The following is a 21,522-nucleotide window of genomic DNA, read 5'->3' on the forward strand; positions in this document are numbered from 1 at the left end:
TTTATACTAAATTCATTGTCGTTCCGAATTTATATTTCAAGTGAACCGTTAAAATATTTCGCCAGCTTCTCAATTTATATTAATGGAAACTTCAGATTTTCTGACATTTTTTTGTTGTATTTTATTTTAAGAATTTTTAAGTCTTATATTCTGCTTTAAATGTATTTCATGTTTCCGTATGCAACCCAATTTTCTAAATGTTTTATGTTTCAAAAAGTTATTCTTATCCATAGCTAACAGGAAAGAAACTTCCGGATAAGCCTTATTAACTCACCTGCAAGAGCCCACAGCCTGTTCCAGTAGCATCAATGTTGAGTTGACTTGGAATTTGAGTAACTTTATTTCGTTGCACCAACAGTTTGTTGTCTTCGTCGATTTGAACATGTTCATTTAAGCCGCCTTTGATAGAAACAGAAATGTCTAAGGGATCTGCGTAAACTAGTTTTGCAAATTCGCTGAGAGCATCCAATCCCACACAAGTATCCTAAAAATAACAAACAAAGTATTTTAGAGAATTTTGATTAGTAGCGTTCTAGAGACTGAGATTCTTAAATTATTTCTTATAGAAATTAACAAGTAATAAACTCTTAAATAATTTAATTAAAATTTTGAATTAACTTTTGGATTCTAGAAACTTTCGTTTGTGAATATTTATCACATAAATCCACATTTTAATTTTCATATTCATTCGTATCTATTGTTGGCTAAACTGTTAGTCAAGAGTAAAAAGGGAATTATTAAATAATTTGACTAAATTTTGAGCATGTTCAATTTAACTTCCAAATTTCCTCTGAAGAAAATGAATAATTACTTAAAAGATAGACATGTGGTTGTTTGTAAAGATTTTTCATAGCATATATGTAATTTCTTTTCATCAATTTATGTTATGCTTCTAAAAGTTTTAAATAATTCAAAATTTAAATTTTATAAATGTCGTTGGCTATTCAAATATTTTCAAGAAATTAACATTGAAAACATTTTGGTCTTTTAATTTTATTTTATGCATATTGCATCAAACAAAATTTTCTATGTCATATAAAAAAATATCCAAACGCTTTCTATATATAATTTTATTAAAAAAATCACAATGAAGTATTATCGATTGTTCTTTCTATCTTCTATTTAAAGAAGCATTCTTTTCATTATTTTTTCTTTACTTATAGGAATGGCTCACCATAAAAGTTATGACAATTGAAGAAGGCTTACGATATTTTGGTTAAGAAAAAACTTTAATGAAACCATTTATAAAAAAAATAAAATATTTTTATTTACAGAGTGCAGCAAAATAACTCGGACAAAGTTATTGCATCAAATAATAGAAGTTAATTAATTTCTTTTTAATTGTTGTTCATATCTTTTTGTCTACCACTTCAGTTATAACATATTTTATAATGTATCTTTTAGTTTGCGTATTGTTTTTTGGTTTTTTTCCACTATTCCAAGCAAAAGATATGCTATTTTAGAATTTTTTAAGCCAAGAAAAAGACAGTATGAAGTACTTCATTTGCTTAATATGTCTCTCAAACAATGATTGATGCAATCTATCGTTTCTAAGAGCTCAGAATGATGGTCAAAGTCCGTAAGGAAGAGAACTAAAATGTATGGTGAACATTTTCAATAGCCGTAAAGTTATCAAAAAGCCATTTCAATGAAATTCGAGGGTTTCCATGAGTAAGATCGCTCGTGAGCTAGGAATAAGGGACCGATCAGTGCAACAAATGGTAAAAACCGAGCTTGGACTGAAGCCTTACAAGTTCGAAAAAGTTCATCTTCTCACTGAAGAAAACAAACTCGTGTAGCTCCAAAGACGCCGAAAACTTTTGAAATGAGGCACAAGTCATCGCTGAGGGAGGTTTCTTTTCACTAATGAGATGCTCTTTATAGTGCAAAAATTCGTAACTCTTAGAACTTTAGGATTTAGTCTGTAGACGTTCCAAGCACTTCGGCAATTGTTGAACATCGCAAAAATTCTAAAGTCGGCCATGGTCTGGGCAGAATTTGTGCAAGCGGCGAAAACATCTCTGGCTTTTGTGGATTAGGGCGCTAAAATAAACCAAAAATTGTACCAATGGGGCATTTTAGAAGCTGTTGTAGTTCCGTGGGCCAAAACGCACTTCGGTAATGTAAAGTGGCAGTTTCAACAAAAAAAAAGTGAGAGTACGACCACCTCACAAGGCTAAAAAGTAAAGAGATATGCAAGGTACATTTTCCGGACATGATATCATTGGAGAATGTGCACAATACTCGCCGAATCTCAATCTCATGATTACAGTGTATGGTCCATTTTGGAGTCTAGGACTTGCACTAAACAACATAAAAGTTTGAACTCTCTAAAACAATGGTTTCGGCGGGAATTGGATAGATTTAAGGTAGAAGATTTGCGCCCCATTGCTGAAAATTTCAATAAGCGTTTCCATATACATCACTACAAAAGGCGTCCACTTTGAAACAGATTAAATTTATTTATTAGTAAAAGTCTACTCTTACCATTATTTGTTATATTTTGTTAATTTATTTATTTTTAATCAAGTTATATTATAAATTGTTTGTCCAAGTTTTCCTGCCGCATCCTGTAGTATTCATATTAGTTGAAATTATCAGCATACTGTATCATATTTTCAATATTATAATATTTTTTACCGGAATACTGCATGCAAAATGCAGCTGTAGGAAGTGTAATAATTCGTAAATGAGATTCCTCGAATTGAATAATATGCCATAATATTCCAAAATTCATTACAGATATAATTTCGAATTAATTTTTCCTAAGGGTAGATATAGATTCTGCATCAGCAGAGTTTTTCTATCTGCTGGTGGAACTTATAATATATAAGTTATATCAATAAACCTTTTGTACTTCACCTTCCTCTTAGAATTGGGAAGCAGAATAGTCTCAGAATTTGTCGATATCTAATCGCAGTATCCCTACCACAGGTAATTTTCTGTTATATTGTAGCAGCAAATTAACGATAACTTAATTTATTGATAATGAGGAGGGAAATGAAATTACAATCCCAAGAATAAGTGAATAATGCTCTTCGAATTGGGAAGCAGAATAGTCTCAGAATTTGTCGATATCTAATCTCAGTATCCCTACCACAGGCATTTTTCTGTTATATTGTAGCAGCAAATTAACGATAACTTAATTTATTTATAATGAGGATGGAAATGAAATTAGAGTCCCAAGAATAAGTCAAAAATGCTCACTGTTTATATATTCTAATAATATGAAAAACATCCTTAAATTATTGTTTCAAAACTGATTTGGGAATTCTCTAAACGGAAATATAAAAGTGCATCAATAATAATGATTAATGTGTTTAAATTTATTTTTAAGAAGATTGTATCAATCTTCTTAAAAATTTCTTATTCTTTCGTATTTTGTCTAATATAAATTAACTTTTAGACTATTTAAGATAATATTCATATTCTATTTTTAGTAAGGATAAATGATAGAGAATTTTGTACCTGAGTGGAGTAGAATCCACCTGAAGGATTAAGATTTGTTGATAAATAACGAACGAGAGGAAGAGCAACCGATTTACTGTAACCCACTTTAAGATTTGCCAGCACTGCATATGCAGCTGTTTCAACATCCAGAGACTTCGTACCGTTAGGATTCCTGTAATACTTTAAACCACCTAAAAATAGAGCAGCTATGAATTTCGGACATAAATTCAGAATCAACTTTAGGAATAGGACGTAGCTTTTATTTAACTGCATCTTCAACATTAGTTTTATGTATTTCACACATCATATTTTGCAACTTAAGGAAATAAAGATATACTGAATTGGTGTATCTATTTCTTCAAGATTGGTATAAAATTACGCATTAAAATTCAAATATATACATTAATTATAAAATAAAAACATTATGGCCAAATAAAGTTAAATAAAAATTTCAGAAAATTCAGAAAATCTGAAAAACTTTCAAGGAAGATCTAGAAAATAGTGATAGATTACATTTAATTAAACACTTTATGTGTTTGTATTAAAGGTTGCGATCGATGTTAAATGAATTTGGTAATTTTGTCATAATTACTCTAGTAAAATACTTAAATAAATTATGGATATTCACAACATCGTTTTGTTTTGGCCGTGGATTTGTAACGCATCAATGTTTATTTGCTGTAAAAGTTTATCGAAGTTGGAACTCACATAGAACTTTCACCTCAATCATTAATTAATTAATATGTTCATTAAATATGTTCACAAATCTTTCAGAATAGAAGCTCAAAGCTCTTTAATATTTCCATTAGCTGCATAATATATGAGATGTATATATTTTATCAAAGAAATTTTATGCAAATCCAAACTACTTTCGCTAATTCCGTGACTATAATAAAATGGTTCGAATTTTCTTTTTCAATTTAGGACAAAGTAAGTAATTTATAGAGCGTTCATGACATCCCCGCTATCTTTTTTTTTTTTTTTCCTAAATCTGATTAGTTTTGATGAACATGATTTAAATTTTCCTGCAATGTTTCCGAATTATCCATTATAATATTACAGTGAGTGATGTATGCCCCGAATATTTATTTTACACAATGAAATTCAGTTTAAAATTTAATCAAAGGGTTTTAAAATATAAGCCGATAATTTATTTATATTATCCATCTCAATAATTGGTCTTAAGTATACGATGATATTTATTGATTTCCTTTTTAATATGTTTTGAAGAATATTTCATTTTTATAGAAATTTAAATTTGGGTTTAATCTCAATTATTTTGGAAGATCTTTTCGTTGCTAATTAAAATGTCGAATTAAACAATAAAAAAATAATGATTAAAAATAGGACCACCCAGTTAACTCAATTTTTAATGATTCGTTTTTTATATATAGTGATAAAAGTTAGTAAATTTATTTATTATCTAGTTCTAATAATAAAAGGAATTATCATAAACTCTGAGGGAATTTTCGTATATAAAAAAATTCCGTTCTGCCATACGTTATATTCGAAACAAGTAACTAAAAGAAATAAATGAGTGTTAACGAAAAAAATTTAAAAGAATTTGGCAAATCATATCATACTGAATATACAGAAAATAAAATTAAACCTACCATCTTTAATTGCAAAAGGCCTAATTTTCTTAATAAGTTTCTTAGCGGCGCCCTTCTGACCAGCAAGAACTTTGGCATAGGCATATAAGAATGTCTCATAGGGAGTAGATGGAGGATTGTTATTTAAACAATCCAGTGCTTTGTCAATGATTGTTGTGTTTTGGTAATCTGAAATTCGGAGAGATGCTAAGACGTAAGAAGTTATTGTTCCATTTTTGTTATCTTCATTCAGTCCACCCTGAAATGAGCATCATTATAAGTACATGTAGATAAGAAACATATCACACATATTGCTGAAACTTATAGTTCATTGCATAAGTTTAGGTACAAAGCAAAATAATTTTTCTTTTTAGGACATTGTATATACTGAATTAGCCAGCAAATCAAATCTGAAACTATAGGACATTTATCGAAGGAAAACTTAAATTCATTAGATAATGTGAAAAGGTTTCAATAACATGTATGGAAGCATATTTTTAAAACGTGTTTATAAATAATAGCAATTCTATGTGCTTGTTTGGCTTTGCCAACGCAAGCAACAAAATGCCCAACGTATCATACATCCTCGGTAAATGCTTTGTTTCTTCTACATTCCCCTTTTTAACCATATGGGCCGGATTATTTCTATTTATAAAATAAAAATGATTATTTTAATCAAATAATTAGAAGCCTGATAATGTTAGCTATACATCTTAAGCATATTCTATTTTATATATGAAAATTATGAAGATTTTTGCTTTCATAATTTTTAGTTTAATGCAAGCCCTGCTTAATAATTACTAGTTTTTTTTTCGAAAATTACTAGTATTATTGAATTAGAAAGAACGAGTTACTGCGAGAAAAAAATAAGTAAAAAGAATTTTAGGAAAAAAAAATGTACAATATTTTTATTTTTAATTTCATTCTTATGTTTTGAAGAACTTCAAAACCTGCGAAAACTAATAGTAAAATTTTTTTTCTTTAAAGAATTTTTTTATTTGTTTATATAAACATAACTGAAATTTTAATTCTACGTGTCGAATTGATATGTTCATTCTAAAATATATTTAAAAAATCCCATTATTGTATCTGATATTCTGGACATTTTCCAGTTATCCAATGCAAAAAGATGTTATACTAGCCTTTAGTAGTATAACATCTACATATTTAGTTAACTACTCCAAGATGAATTTTGGAAATTTCGAGAATCATTGCGAATAGATTAGTTGTCAAACATAACATAACTCAACATGATTTATATAATTGATTTTCTTTTTTTTAATTTGAAATATAATTTGAAGATTTACTTATCCTGACAAACACAGATATCTAATGAATCGTAACTATCATTTTATGATTTGTTTTTTCAAGCATATGCGTTATTGAGATATATCACAGTATATTATACACATCTAAATTATATATATCTATATATGTAGTGAAACATTTTTATTTACATACTTGTATACCGCTGTCAATGATTTGACCAATATTGGGGAAACAGCCATCTGGTTGCTGTTTAGATATTATCCATCTTTGAGCGTCTTTCAGCACGCCGTCATCGATGGCAATGTATCTCTTCGCTTGGTAGAAAGAGCGCAGTACGAAAGCTGTCAAGAACATGCTGCCTTGTCTATCATAATTACCAAAAGCACTGAATGATCCATCGTAGTGTCGGAATGTCAATTCACGCTGGTAACCTAAAAATATACGAGTATATAGGCATGCAAAAGTAAGGAAACATATTTGTTTTATTACTGTAATTATATTGTGAGTTGATATGCCATGTGTAATCGTATACTATTATGATTTGTTAAAACGTTTGGCCAAATTTAATATCTATTTTTATTTATCATGATTGGCCATGGTGGTCATAGATACTTATAACATTTTTTGCAGCAAAATCCTATAAATATTTTTATTCATCTAAGAACCCATTTCTTTAAAATAACAAGTTAAAATAAGTGTTTAGTGGTTAATCTTTATATTAGATTTAAAAATCTCAAATTTTATTTTCAAATCCCGTTATAACACAAATAATCTTTTTCCGAAACATTTTAGGAATTGGAATTAGAATTTCTCCATACGACAATCCAATTCCATTATCTTTATCAATCACTTTTAGGTGATTATTGGAACATTTTTCTCTAATTTAAACAGCAAGGGTAAATAAATTTTATTAATTGATTTTAATTAATTCTTTACTGCTGATTTATATTCGATTCGATGGACAAAGATTGATTTGATTGACTGAGTTGGCAGAATGCTAAATTAGGAAACCAAGAGTTAAAAGAAAAAAAAAGTTATTATTGTGCTCTCTTTTTATTTTTAGCATGTCTACATGTTCAGTTATTTGTATGGATTTTTCACGTCTATAGATAACTAAATGTGCACAACTCATTATTTTTTTTTATGTATCTTTCATAGCTTGGGTTTGGGTTATTGGACCTTACATTTAACTGAAATTCATCTTGTCACGGACAAAGCTTTTCAAGTTCTACTAATAATTTAATAGGCAGTGCCATTCAAAAGTGTCTGTTATAAGGTATTATGATAAGTTTATTAGTTTATAAGTTTATTATCATACCTGTGTTCAGATTTCGAATAGCATTGGATTTGACGCTGTCTGTTAGTTTCCCGATGTCTGTTAGATAATCCAGCACGAGATAGTTTGGAGTGAATTTCACCATATTCTGTTCGCCACATCCAGTAGGAAGAGAGACAAGATTGTTGAGATTTTGTATGGCAGGACCCATCACATTTCCTGTAATATAAATATTTTTTTAAAAAAGGAATAACGTATTACCAATAAATTTAGAAACGCTGTGAACATTCCTAAAGTAATGGATTTAATTTAAAATCCAAGTTTCACACTGTTAGTTTTTTAAAAACATTCAGTTAATTTTCCATTGAGAAGAAAATAACCATTTGAAAAAAAATATTTGTTTTATTATTAAGGAAAATTTGTTTGTTTAAAAAAATCAAAATATTTTGGCAATCTTTTTTTAATAGTAAAATAATATTAATAATTTAAAAATTCCTTATCAAATCAATGTATTTGATTTAAATTGAATTTTCAATCAAAATTTTATATAAAAGTGATGCAAACGATTTAGAAATATAAAATAATGTTAATAACTCTATCAAAAAGTTAGAAATTGTTCGAAATCGTTGAAAGTTTAAGTAAGTCTTTTGAAAACATTTTTATAACTTTGATAAAAGCAGCAGAGGAAATACAAGTTTAGAATTTCGGTTATGCGAATTTTTTTAAAAGGAGTACGAAATTATATTAAAAAACGAAAAATCAATTAAATCAAAATAATAGAAATAGAAATTGACAATGTCAAAAGTAGTTTTTTAATATTTTTATTGAATAATGTTGTTATTAACTGAAGACCTTTCTTTATTTAAAAATGCGAATATGAACATCTGCATTTATCTGGGTATTGACTGACTGAATGAGAAGCTTAAAACACAGAAAGGTTATAATAATATTTAGTAGTTCATATATTTAAACAACAGAATTTCTATAGAATTTCATATTCTTATGAAATGGCATAATTTTTGTATCTGTCAAATTCACTGTTTCATATTATTTATTAAATTGATTTTTCAAAGTGATTGTCGTTTTATTTGATTGATTTTTGGTCATTTTAAATGAAGAAATATTAGATACTTTTATAAAAAAAATTAAGAAAAAGAAAGAGAAATATGGATGACATAAAAGCCATTTATTTAATTGAAATGCGGAAATTTTTTTACAAACCTTTAAATAGCAATATAAGACATTAGTTTAAATATACTCAAAGAAAATTAATTAAGTAGGTAATACTGATAAGTATAACGATAAAGTAATTAGAATACGATGCGTTATTATTTTATTAGTAAGAAATTAACATATATACGATAACGCAAAAAATAAAGAAATGTTAACGGTGAATTTCTCCACAATGTAGATTTTTCAAAAAGAAGTGAAATTATTCTACTGAGAGCCTATGTCCAATAACCTCAATATTTGTCGGTAACGACGCATATTTAAGTTTTTGTGTGTTTCCGAGAAAGGCAAGCTTACATTGAAGAACGGTTTCGATGAAATATAAAAGTCATCTAACCATTTTTATACTGAGTTACAGGACATATTTATGTAAATAATCGTTGATAATTTTTTAAAAACTAATTAGGGCAATATTCTTACTGTGTTAGGTGAAATCCTAGGCAGTTTAAGCAACTTCTTTTTTGAAGCGAAGTTTTTATTGGAAAAAAAAACCCGCATATATGTTTGCATATATTTGACCTGCAAATTTGCATGTTAAACAGTTTACTATCATATAACTCATACTGTTTTGGATCTTTTGAGTAACCTTTCTTTATATTACAGAGATGGCGAGAAAATGCATAAGTTTTAAAATCATAAAAAAAAGTCAATTCTGTTCGACGAGATAACGAAAAGTTTATTTAAAATTGTAAATTGATAGAGAGCAGAAAATTTTCAAATTTATTTACACGGAAATAATCTATTTTAAGTATTTAAACTATGCAAATTTATTTTATAAAATTTCCAGTAAAGTTACCTCGGTATTTTTTTTTAAAAAATATATACTAAAATGAAAACTCACCGGTAACGTCAACAATAGCTCTTGAGGAATTAGCCACTGAATCCTTAGGCAAATGTAAACTGTAGGAGGTCGAAAACTTATTGTTCTTTTCATCTATAAAATTGAAAGTGAAATAATTAATTTTATTGCAAGATCTTTCCAGAATACAGAAATAGGTTTTTTTCGGCGTTTGTAGACTCGAAAGATAAAAAAAATCCTGAAAGCAATACGAGTACAGATGTAGGTTGCATTTGAGGGAATATCATCTTTAACTATGTCAGAGCATTAAAACCTTAAACCTGAAATTTGCTTAAGCTTTTTTTTAGATAAATTCAATTATAACTTGAGGAATAATTTCAACTCCATTTTATTTTAACTTGGAAATTTGAATCTAACAAATTAGTTAATTTTTATTGTTATTGAATATTGCTAATTTAATACTTTTGATACTATTTCAATATTTTGTAGTAACATCTGAAAAAAGTTGTATTGAAATGACCATTTTTAAAATTACATTATACGAAGGCTACAAAATTTCTTTTAATATAGCATAACTGGATTTTGAATATTTTTTTCACAAAAATTTGTATCTTGTAAATCTCATTTATTCATTTTCTGTCTGGTAATAAAAAAAAAATACATACAAAAATAAATTATAATGAAATATTTATAGTAGAGATTACGTAGAAAATGAATTAAAATAAACTAAACAATGCAATGATATACACAGTATCTATTTTTATCATCACATGAATTGCTATTGAGATTTTTAATTTTTAGCATGAAAAGAGATTTTGATATTGAAATAACTCAAGGTTGTATTCAAGTTTTATCAAACATATTACATCAATCTGTAATTTTCCGTCAGGCCTCCTCCTGATCAAAGGATGAAAGATATAATTTTAATATTAATTTAAATATTAGTTATTGATTGATTAATTCTGAAAATGTTTATCATAGGCATCAACTTATCCATTTAGACCATACCAAATGTAAAATCAAAGGAATCTTTTATTAAAAAATACAATTTGGACAGACAAATATAATTTTAATATAGATAGAAACATTAATCTGTAAAACTATCACTTTAGAAACAATAAGAATCCATTCTTCATTTAAGAGTTTCATCATAAATTTCAATTTTTTTTTTAAATAAATGTATTATATGTCAATTTTTGATACTCTTTGGTTCTGTTCCATTTTGAACAATAATAGGTTAAATATTGGCAAGAATATTCGGTTAATTTTAATTGGCATTAAGTCTGAATAAAGGAATGAGTTGGGTTTGGTGATACATGTCGAAGATAATCGCGGATGAATTCAAAATGTTTGTCTTTACGTCACAAGTGATGAATTTTAATCGCATATGCACAAGTACTGTTAATAAAATTAAGTGTTTTTTGATTTGTCGAAGGTATTTATTTTGAACAAGTTTTTAAGCCTTTCAAATTATGTTTTATCTATCCATTTTTGAAAAAAAATTAATGAAAATTAATAAATGCGTTTTCGTTTTCTGATTTCTCTCTTTTAATAATGATGCTATATTATCCTTGAAAATAATAACTAAAACCTTGCTCAAATGTTGGTTAGTATTTAGAAATCTTACCTGAAGGACAGAATAATATGCTGTTCACATTTTCATTGGGGAAACCTTCAGCCTGCGAAATTAAACAGTTTCGAATTTTAATTTATGTTGTTATGAAAAATCAATTAATAACTATGCAATATAATAATAACGGATAAGAAAAGTTAAATTTTCTGTCTTTATGCTGCTAAAACATTTCATTTTCTAGTTTAATAAAATATAAATAAAGTTGACTAAATTACAAAAATAAAATGTGTTTGGTTATACAGCAGGATTAGGGATTGCAATACCGGTATACCGGGATACCGAATACCGGTATTTTGAGCCATTTGTACAATTTTGTAATACCGGTATTCACAAGTTTAAATACCGGTTTTTCGGTATTTACTAGAAATTTTTTAAATTGTCTCCACTATATGTTCAGGGATCGCCAATATAGCAAAATAGTATACGTTTTTGTTTTTATGTCTCCCTAACGGGCTAAATTAATTAGCTCATGAATGGCTTAATTAATTGCTTAAATCTAAATTAGCGAAACATGGATTATCCCTGAAAGAATATATTGTATCCATAACGATTAATGGAACAACAGTTATGAAAAAAGTTGGAAAGTTGATTGGTGAAAATCAGCAATTGTGCTATGCTCATGGAATTCAATTAGAAGTAATAGATGTATTATACCAAAAAAATAAAGAACAGAAGAATCCAAATATTGTGGATATAGAAACTTCGGATTCCGACATTGAAGAGAGTAAGAGTGAGAGTAATATTGACAATGAAGATAATGACAATGTAATTGTTGAAGAAGATATTGCTAATGAGGTTGAAATATTAACCCATCAAGAATTGCTCCCTATAGTTTATAAAGTTAGAAAAATTGTTAAGATATTTAAACGTTTCCCTACAAAAAAATGTCATATTACAAAAATATATACTTACTGAAAATAAAACAGAATATATGTTAATAATAGATTCTAAGGAACGTTGGAACAGTTTACTCCTAATGATGGAACGATTTTCGAAATTTAGAAATCCAATCCAAAAAGCAATAATCGACTTAAACCTGTAAATTAATTTTTCAGATACTGAATTCGACTTAATATCCAGAACTATATCAGCTCTACTTCCAATAAAACTGACTACAGAGGCATTATATCGGAGAGATTTTAATTTATTAACAGCTAATGCAACAATAAATTTCATGTTGCAGTCATGAAAGAACAGCACACATCACTATCTGAAGAATTATATATTACATTGAAAAATCGCACAGAAGAAAGACATACCGAAATAGTAAATGTCTTATGGTATTTACATAATTATAATGATTTTAAAAATGAAAATGAAAAAGAAGAAAAGAAAATAATCAATTCAAATCTGATTAAGTTTATAGTAAATTTTCTTAAAATTTTTTACCCACAAACCTATCCACATTCAGAAGAATTCGGTTCAGTTATCGAAGATTATGATGACACTAATGTCGATAGTGAAAAGGAATTGTCAAAAATTAGAATTAGCGATAAATAAAAAAAATTCAATGAACCAAAATGTAATACAGAAATCAATTATATCCAAAACCATCCGACAAGAATTTGATTTATTTGAAGATGAGGGATTTAGAGGTAAATACTTGGAAAAAGTATATCGCGCATTCCTAACAGTATCACCAATTATCGTAAATCCGAAAGAGCGTTTCCGACAGCTGGTAATTTTTATACAAAATTACTTTCCAGACTTAATGACAGTACAGTTGATGCATTATGTTTTTTAAGATCACATTTCAAAAATTTTTAATAGTACCACAGACTGAATAGTGATATTTACACTTTTTTTTGTGTGATTTAAATAAATAAGTTGTTCCTTTACTTTATTGTGATTCTTTATGTACTGTTATAATTTATAAGTTACATATTATTTTTTGTGATATTTACACTCTCTTATAAAACTGGCAAATAAAACAAAGAAACACCTGTGTTTTCTTTCTTTTTCTAAAATTTCTAATACCGGTATTAAAACCGGTATCCCGGTATTAAGATCTAAAAAATACCGAATACCGGTATTGAAATTTTGGTCCGGTATTGCAATCCCTAAGCAGGATAGAACGAAAATGACCTTAATTTTTTTTCAGATTTTAGTTTGGTAATAGTGCGGAAAAACTTCCTTTTAGGTTCAAAAACAATTTTAAAAAATTTGGTTGTAATATTACATTATCTCGAGATGCTGCAAAAAGCTTGAAATTTGTACAGAAATTGAAAAAATGGAAATTTTTAAAAGGTTCTTAAAAAATTTTCTTAGATTTATTTTCGTAATAGTGGAGAAAGTTTAGCATTTAGATTTTTTAAAAAAAATTAAAAAATTCTGGTTGAAATACAACAATATATCGAAGTGCCGCAAAGAACTTAACGTTTGTAAAACTAAAATCAAAAATTATAAATTTTGAAAAATATTTTATTGAATTTTTATTTTATTTAATGTTACAAAAGATGATTTTAAATAATATATAAGCATTACAATTGGAAAAAAATTATTAATTACAAAGTATAATAATAACATTTTATGACAAATTTTGAATTTTTTTTGTATTTTTAATAATTAAAAATGTTACAACCGCAAAATATTTGTTTCTACTTTATTGCCCCATTAAACTATTTTTTTAATTAAATTTTGGCATTTTCTCACTTGAGTCAATTTTCGCTCTTATGTATCTTTCTCTTGTGACTGAACCCCAGAAACGTTATGCCGAATCGGCCATCAGTTCCACAGCTCTTTCCACTGCTTGCATGTGACAAGGAAGCAGAGAAAAGTCGATAACCCAGCCCCCTAAACTATAGGGTTCATCTTCAGATGCGTTCGATATAAATTCTTTGAGAGAATCACTAAAAACATGTTTTAGGAAGGGGGAGGGGGATTCATTTACATCATTTTCAAGCCATGAGATCATGTCGATATAATCATTTGCATCAAAGTTTATCTTTGGAACTTTAAACTTTCTGAATCTGTCTTTACTTACTGTTCTTGCTTTTAAAACACGTTGTAAACCAAGTTTCTCTTTGAATTTTATGTTCATTACTTAGAATGGACAAAAGAATATTTTCTGAAGCATCAAAGTACTCATTTCTCTGAATAATCTAGTATATAACATTCTTGAGATCGTCAGACTGATAGCATGAATATGAGATAAGGTTAAAAAGATGTTTGGAACCATAAGTACATGAACGTTTTAACTTAATAACTACACAGGTACCTAGTAGCTTCTTCTCTTCTTATCTGTTTGTTGTATCTGGTTTCCTTTCCTCTTTTTGTAAAGAACACTGTTCTTCAGTGTTGTCAGTGTCGCCAGTAATCGTTTCTGATGCACTATATTTTTTGTCCGCTGTTGATTATACTTAACTCTGTAGTTCTTTATTCTTCCTTGCTTCTTTCTTTCTCAAAGCGCTTAGGTTAGCAATATCAATATTATCTACAGCCATTTTCCTGTTAGAGCAGGGATCGTTTAGAACCTTTTATTCCGTAATTGTCACTTTTTTTCTTTTATGGAAGTCAGCAATATCAAATAAACGTCTGGCCTTTTCTCTAAATTACGGTGAGATTGGAATCAAACTTATCTGAACATTTTCTGCTTTTAGACTTTAATAAATTCCAGTATTTAGCATGTTAAGCTTTTATCATTTGTGAAATTCTTTTGTAAGACGCAACGAGAATACAAGCTCTTGACCATATTTGTTCTATTATGGGAAATAATATGTCACATATTTCGCTTACAGAATGATCCTTCTCTGAAGCAATTTTGAGGTTCTGTCTAATATAGCAGTAGATTCGTAAATAGTGAGAAAGTGAACAAGTGAGGAAGTAATAGTAAACTTAAAGTAGATCACTAAATTTCCCAAAAATAGAACACTCTGATATTTGTTTTGTCTTCACTAATTTATACTGAGCCATTTTTACTCACAGAAAAACACACAAACGCACAAATTAGCAAATCATTTACGTTAATCAACTACAAAATAAACAAAGCGGAGACGCCGACTCAACTGAATTAGGTAAAGCTACTGATTAGAAACCAGCTCTGTCCTTGTCACTGGACGCAGACAAACCTCCGCCTTACCTCAATAACGACGACTCAGTGCCGGAAAAAAACTGTTTTTATATTTCTATTCATATAACAACGCTTATTTTAAGCTTTTTACTTCATAATCGAAGCAGGCAAAAGTCTTTAAAAAGTTGTAAAAAGTACGTCTTTATGAATTTTTAACGTCCTTGAGGCATCTCACGATGTACTCTAATATTTACCACACTCTTATCTATACCAAAATGCAACTTTTCCGTGGTATTACAAATTAAAAATAAAAAGTTGATTATTTCATAAAAAAACTTTAAAATGCAGCAAAAATTTCAATTTTATGAAACTTCAACGTACTTTCAGCACCTCAAGACCTTTTCCAATATTTTTCATTTTTATAATTTATTTTATCTACAACAAAAGGCAACTTTTCCGCGCTTATTACAAATAAAAAATCAAAAGTTGATTTTTTCGTTCCACCCTATTATACAGTACTCAACTGCATCGTGTCGGAGAAAATCTGAGTAAGCGATAAGAACCTTACTTACAATGTTAAATATTTTTTTTTTTTATTTAAAACTGTATTGTGTCCTTAAATATTGCTTACAAGCTTTATGAAATTATATTTCAGATTATAGAGAAGGAATTTATCGAGAAATTGCATCCAAATATAATCAAGATAGAACTGTCCGATGAACTAAAAAAATAAAGTCAATAATGATATTAAGATGCATCCATTCCTAATAAATAACCTCCATATTAAAAACCACTATGAAGAGAAACTTCAAGGTTAGTCGAAGATCAATGTCTACCTCAAAATTTTAAAACATCAATGCTTGAGACCTCTGACTCGTTTAAATAGGGAAATTGTCATATACATACGATTAAGTGTGCCCTTAGTACTATCTACCAACGAGATTGATTTTTTGGTGCCATATGTATATCGTATAAAATAGTTGCCATATATCCAGCTAGAAGGAATCTATGGGGAAGACAGAGATCTGAGAAACATGATTTCAATAGATCAGCCAATCATTTCTGTCAATGTATCAAAGAATCTGTGTGCTAGCTTCGAAATATTTCTGTTGTACTATATATGCCAGCGTTCAGCTACTGGAACATCATCATCAAATTTGGTTATTTTTGAAAGCAAATACAATACAACAGCATTGGTACGGTGAATTTATAATCAAGAACTTATTAAGAAGTCGCTAATATTAACAGTCCACACATTATTGTTATGCTACCCTATATACCTGAGAACGCAATTCTTTGGTGACCTTTCTCGACACAACCCTTTATGTAGATGAGCATTAAAATTTATAAATGACTTTTTGGAACATCTTGCATGTATTGAGATATTTTATTTATATATTTAAATAAAGTGCACAAAGATATACATCACGGAATGAAAAAAATAAACTTACATAGAAAATAATTTTTAAAAGTATTTCTAAATCAAGTTAGCATTTTTAAATATAAATATAACAAATAATTTTAAGCAGACAGATGATCAAAAAGTCATATTTGGTAAAATATTGTGAAATTTATTATAAATATTGTTAAGTAAAATTTAATATTTTACGCTATTTCAACAAATATAAACAAGTGATTGTCAGTTACTAAAAGTAATTTTGACGTCTTTCAGGATTACTCCAACAAAGCTATTTCGAACAAATTTTCCCATTGAAAATGATAAAACTTATTTTTATCATTTAATGCTAATACAAATTTTTAATAAAATAGAGAATATTGAAATTCTATTATTATTATTGCTAAGAATATTGCTGTTCTTTAATATTTCTTAAACAACTTGCATTTGAGTATTTAAAATAATTGGCAAATTTTTATTTTATTAAATTCTCATGATATGTAGATGTATTTGACAACCGCCATCTTCCTTTTTTTTTCAAAATAAGATCATTAAAATTTTCAAAATGCCATGGTCAGTTTTCTACGTGGTAAAAACATTGCCACTCATTTAACTCCTACCACTGAATGGATTTTGCTTTCTTTCATATAAAATCTCATAACCGCTAAATATGTCATCACTGATTACCTACCACCTTCCATTTTCGGAAGACAGAACAAAATAAAAATTTAATGAAATACTCAGAATCAATAGTTGGATTCATCAATTTTAATCATAGCAAACCACACAGAATGTATTATGATTGTTAAACAAATACAATTTAAGCAATGCTTTGTTCTGTTGACATAAATTGTAGTTTTTTTTTCAAAACTAATTAACCTCTTCGTTGTCCCTAACGCGTCTTGCTCTTTCAAGTGAAACTTCTGCATGGCGGCCGTAACGCACTTCAGGCGTTCTTCTACATTTTATGTTTAACTTTTAAATGTTTAAGTGTTTAAGTTTTTATTTTTGTTTCTCAAATGTGCAAAAAACAAAGGAAAATGGAAATTTTCGCGGACAGGAGAGGACTGCGAAAGGGTTAATACTTATTATATAATGGGCGAACAGGTAGTCGCAGAGTATGATACTTACTTCAACTTCTAACGATTGTGTGATGGCATCTCTTGCCTCACCATCATAGACCGGGGAATCTCCACAAACTGAACTAGAAGAAGCTGTTTCGGCTTCAACAGTTATATTGATTGATCCAACAATTGTACCTTTCATTTTGATACGCAGACTATCACTTGAACTAGGTTGTACACAAATATTAGTATCGGACAAATCGCTAGTTACTTCAAACCCTTGCGGTTGATCCAAAGTGACTGTGATCTGTAATAAAGATTAAACGCATTTGCATTATAATGAAAAAAATCCATTATTTTGAGAAATTTTATAAAATTATATTACTTCTGACTATTAGTGAAATTTATAATACATGGATTTTAATAATTAAATTCATTAAAGTACTTATTGCTTACTTATACTTTTAGTTTTAAATATTGGAAATTCCTCAATGTAAATTGCATAACAGCTCTGACTATTTAAAAAAATAGTTCAGTAGTTACTGGCGTTTAATACTTTTAACGTAAATAGGTTAAAATAGATTAAACACAAAATGTTGTCTAAGAAAACAATTAAATTAATCATAAACAAGATCATTCAGTATTTTGGCATTCTTGTCATATTTTATTCCTTATTATTTTCTCATACTACCCTTATGAGAAAGTACAAATAAGGAAAAGAAAAGTAAAATACTAACAATTGCTTCCTCTAGGACATTAACTTTTACACAGACATCAAAATATGCCAAAATTCAATATTTATGTTGTGGAAATGCAAAATGTCTTCATAAATGATGAGATTTTAAATTTTAGATATTTATTTATAGATTTTTTTTATATTTATGCTTATTTCATACTATAATTTAAAATAAATTGGAGAATGCATTAAATTTTACTGTCAAACAAGAAAATATTGTAATTTCCGCATATAAAGATAAATATTGCAAAAAAATTATTAAAAATTTTTGACATTGTAATTCATATGAATTATCTACATGTTTTAGAATTAACCTAAATCCAAACACCATTTTATAATTGTGTTTATCAATCTATGAATGTAATAACACAAAATTGCAATAAATTAGAAAAATTAAATCTTATGTGTCATCTTGTTGATTTCTTTAAAATGTTTGGACAAATTAATAAAGGATATGTGTGTCTTTCTATCCATCTTTTTGCCTGTCAGTACGACCTCACAGAATATTTAATTAGCCAGATAAACGAAATATAATTTAATTTTCAACTCTATACGCTCTAAATCTATATCAAATTTTAGATTAAATTCCTTCAAGTATCCATTGTTTGTAAGTCTGTCTGTTTGTTCGTATATGAATACGATAACAATAAATTATATCAATAAAATCTGATTTTTAAAACAAATATACGATGCAGATATGTTTCAAAATCTTGCAAGTGAACGAGAATAGATTCAAATGAAACCTCTCTATTCTCTTCACTACATTATGTTTAATGGATTAAAAATTATAATCTGTATATCCGGTGTTGATTATAAATGGATTTTTCTTCATGCATATTACGATAAAGCAAGAAAACAAACTGCAAAAAAAAAAAAAACCACTGGAAAAAAATTTATCATATGGTAGTTCAAAAAAAGAAATTAAAAGAAGGGTTAGTTACTCTTAAATATTTTTCTTACTGGCTAAGCATGTTAGTTACAAATATTTTTCTTACTGGCTAAGCATGTTAGTTACAAATATTTTTCTTACTGGCTAAGCATGTTAGTTACAAATATTTTTCTTACTGGCTAAGCATGTTAGTTACAAATATTTTTCTTACTGGCTAAGCATGTTAGTTATAAATATTTTTCTTACTGGTAAAACCTGTTAGTTACTTATAAACAATTTTCTTACTGGTAAAGCTGCATCGACATAATTGAAGATGGATACTACTACAACGAATTCTTCGCCTCTAATGACGCTTATAGGAAGAGTATAAGATATAAAGAATGCCTGGAAGCCCTTGATGGATGCTGTGTCCGACAGACCGAGGCCATCTTGGGAGTCAATACATACTGCACTACCATCCCATTCAGTAATAGTGTGGGGAAGGGTTTCCATTGATTGGAATATTCCATCCGAACTGAAAAATAAATTTAAATTTTTAAGTAAATTCAATATAGGATTATTAAATAATGCCATAGTTTTCATAGCAAAATTTTGAAGTAAGGTTCCTAGTTTCTCTAATTATATGTGTTTAATGAAAAAACTTACAGGATATATCTTTTAATCGCCCCAAATACTCAACTAAAAATACTTAAAATTACAATAATAAATCATATGATAAGCCCAACATATTAATATGAAGTACTTTAAATCTAAGCAAAAGATTCTATGACTCCAATAATCAATAAAAATGATTTTCCATTAAACAGGAAGAACACATTCAGGTATCTAAGTCTGATAAAAATGGCATTATAATAGAAAAAAAAAGCTGTTCTTGCATAACTCGCCAAATTTAAAGGAATGAAAGAGCGAATAATAAAAATAAATTTCCGTCAATTTCATTGGCTTAATGAATTGAAAGCCCATATATTAAAAGTGAATACAAATGTTTAATGATTCAGTCGACTTCATAGTGAAATAATGAGAAATTTGTAAGATAATGCGAAACAATTTTTTTCTAAAATCATCAACAACAGAGGAATAGTGTAAGAAAAAAACAACTATAAAATACTGATTGAAGAAGCAATAATAGTAATGCCCTAAAAGACGGGTAGTTAATAAAAATTTCCTAAACTACAACATAACGAGGCAACGGAAATTATATTAATTTGAGTATTATGAAAAGCAATCATTATAATAAATTTATTGAGATAACATATATTTATTTATAAACATAAATTATTTTTACATTAAAATAAGATTACTTTTCAATGTTGTGCATCAGCGGCATTTCCCCATATTATTTATTTCAATAAATTGACGTAAAAAAGAAATTCATATGAATGTTGCCTGCTAAATTTATTATGCATTTATAATAGCATTTAAATATTAAAATATATTAAACTAAGATGCAAAATAAAGTAAAATTTTTAAAATAAAGGAAATTAGTTAAATAAAATCTGGATTTTCTTACTGTGTAAAGATATATGAAATAAAAAAGATGATTATTCTTCAAATTCTTCAAATAATATTTAAATATATTCTATTTTTATGCCGTTTCTGCTATAACATTCATGTAAGGATAGTCCAAAAAATATTGACATTTTTTCCAATACAATTTCAGTTTGATAATAAGATTTTAGCACTTCGTGAAGATTAATTAATAAAAAAAAATAATAGAAAAAATAAAGTATTAAGTTTCTGATTGAGTTTCATTTTTTTTTCTTGTCAAGGAAATAGTATGTAACTTTGTCGTTATTATAATAAGTTGTTAATAATATGTTTGTTGTTATTCTAATATGTTTATGTTAAGCAATTATTTTGGAAAAATTATGCAAATGTGGCAAGATTCTTTTTCATAAATGAAAAAGTTCTACAAATGGATGTAATGATGGGAAGTGTGATTTTTAAGGAATTTGGAATTAATAGTGATGTAGAGAAATTTTAAAATTTTATTTTTATTTTATACAGTTTGTAAAGATTTAATAATTTTTTGAGTAGTTAAATTCTTACAAGATTTATACATTTTGTAGGTGATTGATTTATGTTGTCCTATATTCAATAAATTATATTTATACAGTTTATAAAATATGATCTATTGTTAGGATCTTAATTAGCTAAAGTTATGATATAATTTAATTCG

The 21,522-nt window shown here is 27.7% G+C and overlaps 1 protein-coding gene across 1 annotated transcript in view; it reads right to left on the reverse strand.

Annotated features, from left to right (window-relative positions):
- Nucleotides 1–21,522, reverse strand: part of LOC129955308 (murinoglobulin-1-like) — a 64,654-nt gene that overhangs the window by 6,743 nt on the left and 36,389 nt on the right. The window contains exons 21-29 of the mRNA XM_056068213.1: nucleotides 19,629–19,857; nucleotides 17,786–18,025; nucleotides 11,244–11,295; nucleotides 9,659–9,751; nucleotides 7,630–7,806; nucleotides 6,504–6,742; nucleotides 5,064–5,301; nucleotides 3,469–3,641; nucleotides 275–484 (exon numbers count right to left, since the gene is read on the reverse strand). Coding sequence (XP_055924188.1) covers nucleotides 275–484; nucleotides 3,469–3,641; nucleotides 5,064–5,301; nucleotides 6,504–6,742; nucleotides 7,630–7,806; nucleotides 9,659–9,751; nucleotides 11,244–11,295; nucleotides 17,786–18,025; nucleotides 19,629–19,857 — 1,651 coding nt within the window. The remainder of the gene's footprint in view (nucleotides 1–274; nucleotides 485–3,468; nucleotides 3,642–5,063; nucleotides 5,302–6,503; nucleotides 6,743–7,629; nucleotides 7,807–9,658; nucleotides 9,752–11,243; nucleotides 11,296–17,785; nucleotides 18,026–19,628; nucleotides 19,858–21,522) is intronic.

The sequence above is a fragment of the Argiope bruennichi genome, chromosome 2, assembly GCF_947563725.1.
Source record: "Argiope bruennichi chromosome 2, qqArgBrue1.1, whole genome shotgun sequence".
Classification (NCBI taxonomy): domain Eukaryota; kingdom Metazoa; phylum Arthropoda; class Arachnida; order Araneae; family Araneidae; genus Argiope; species Argiope bruennichi.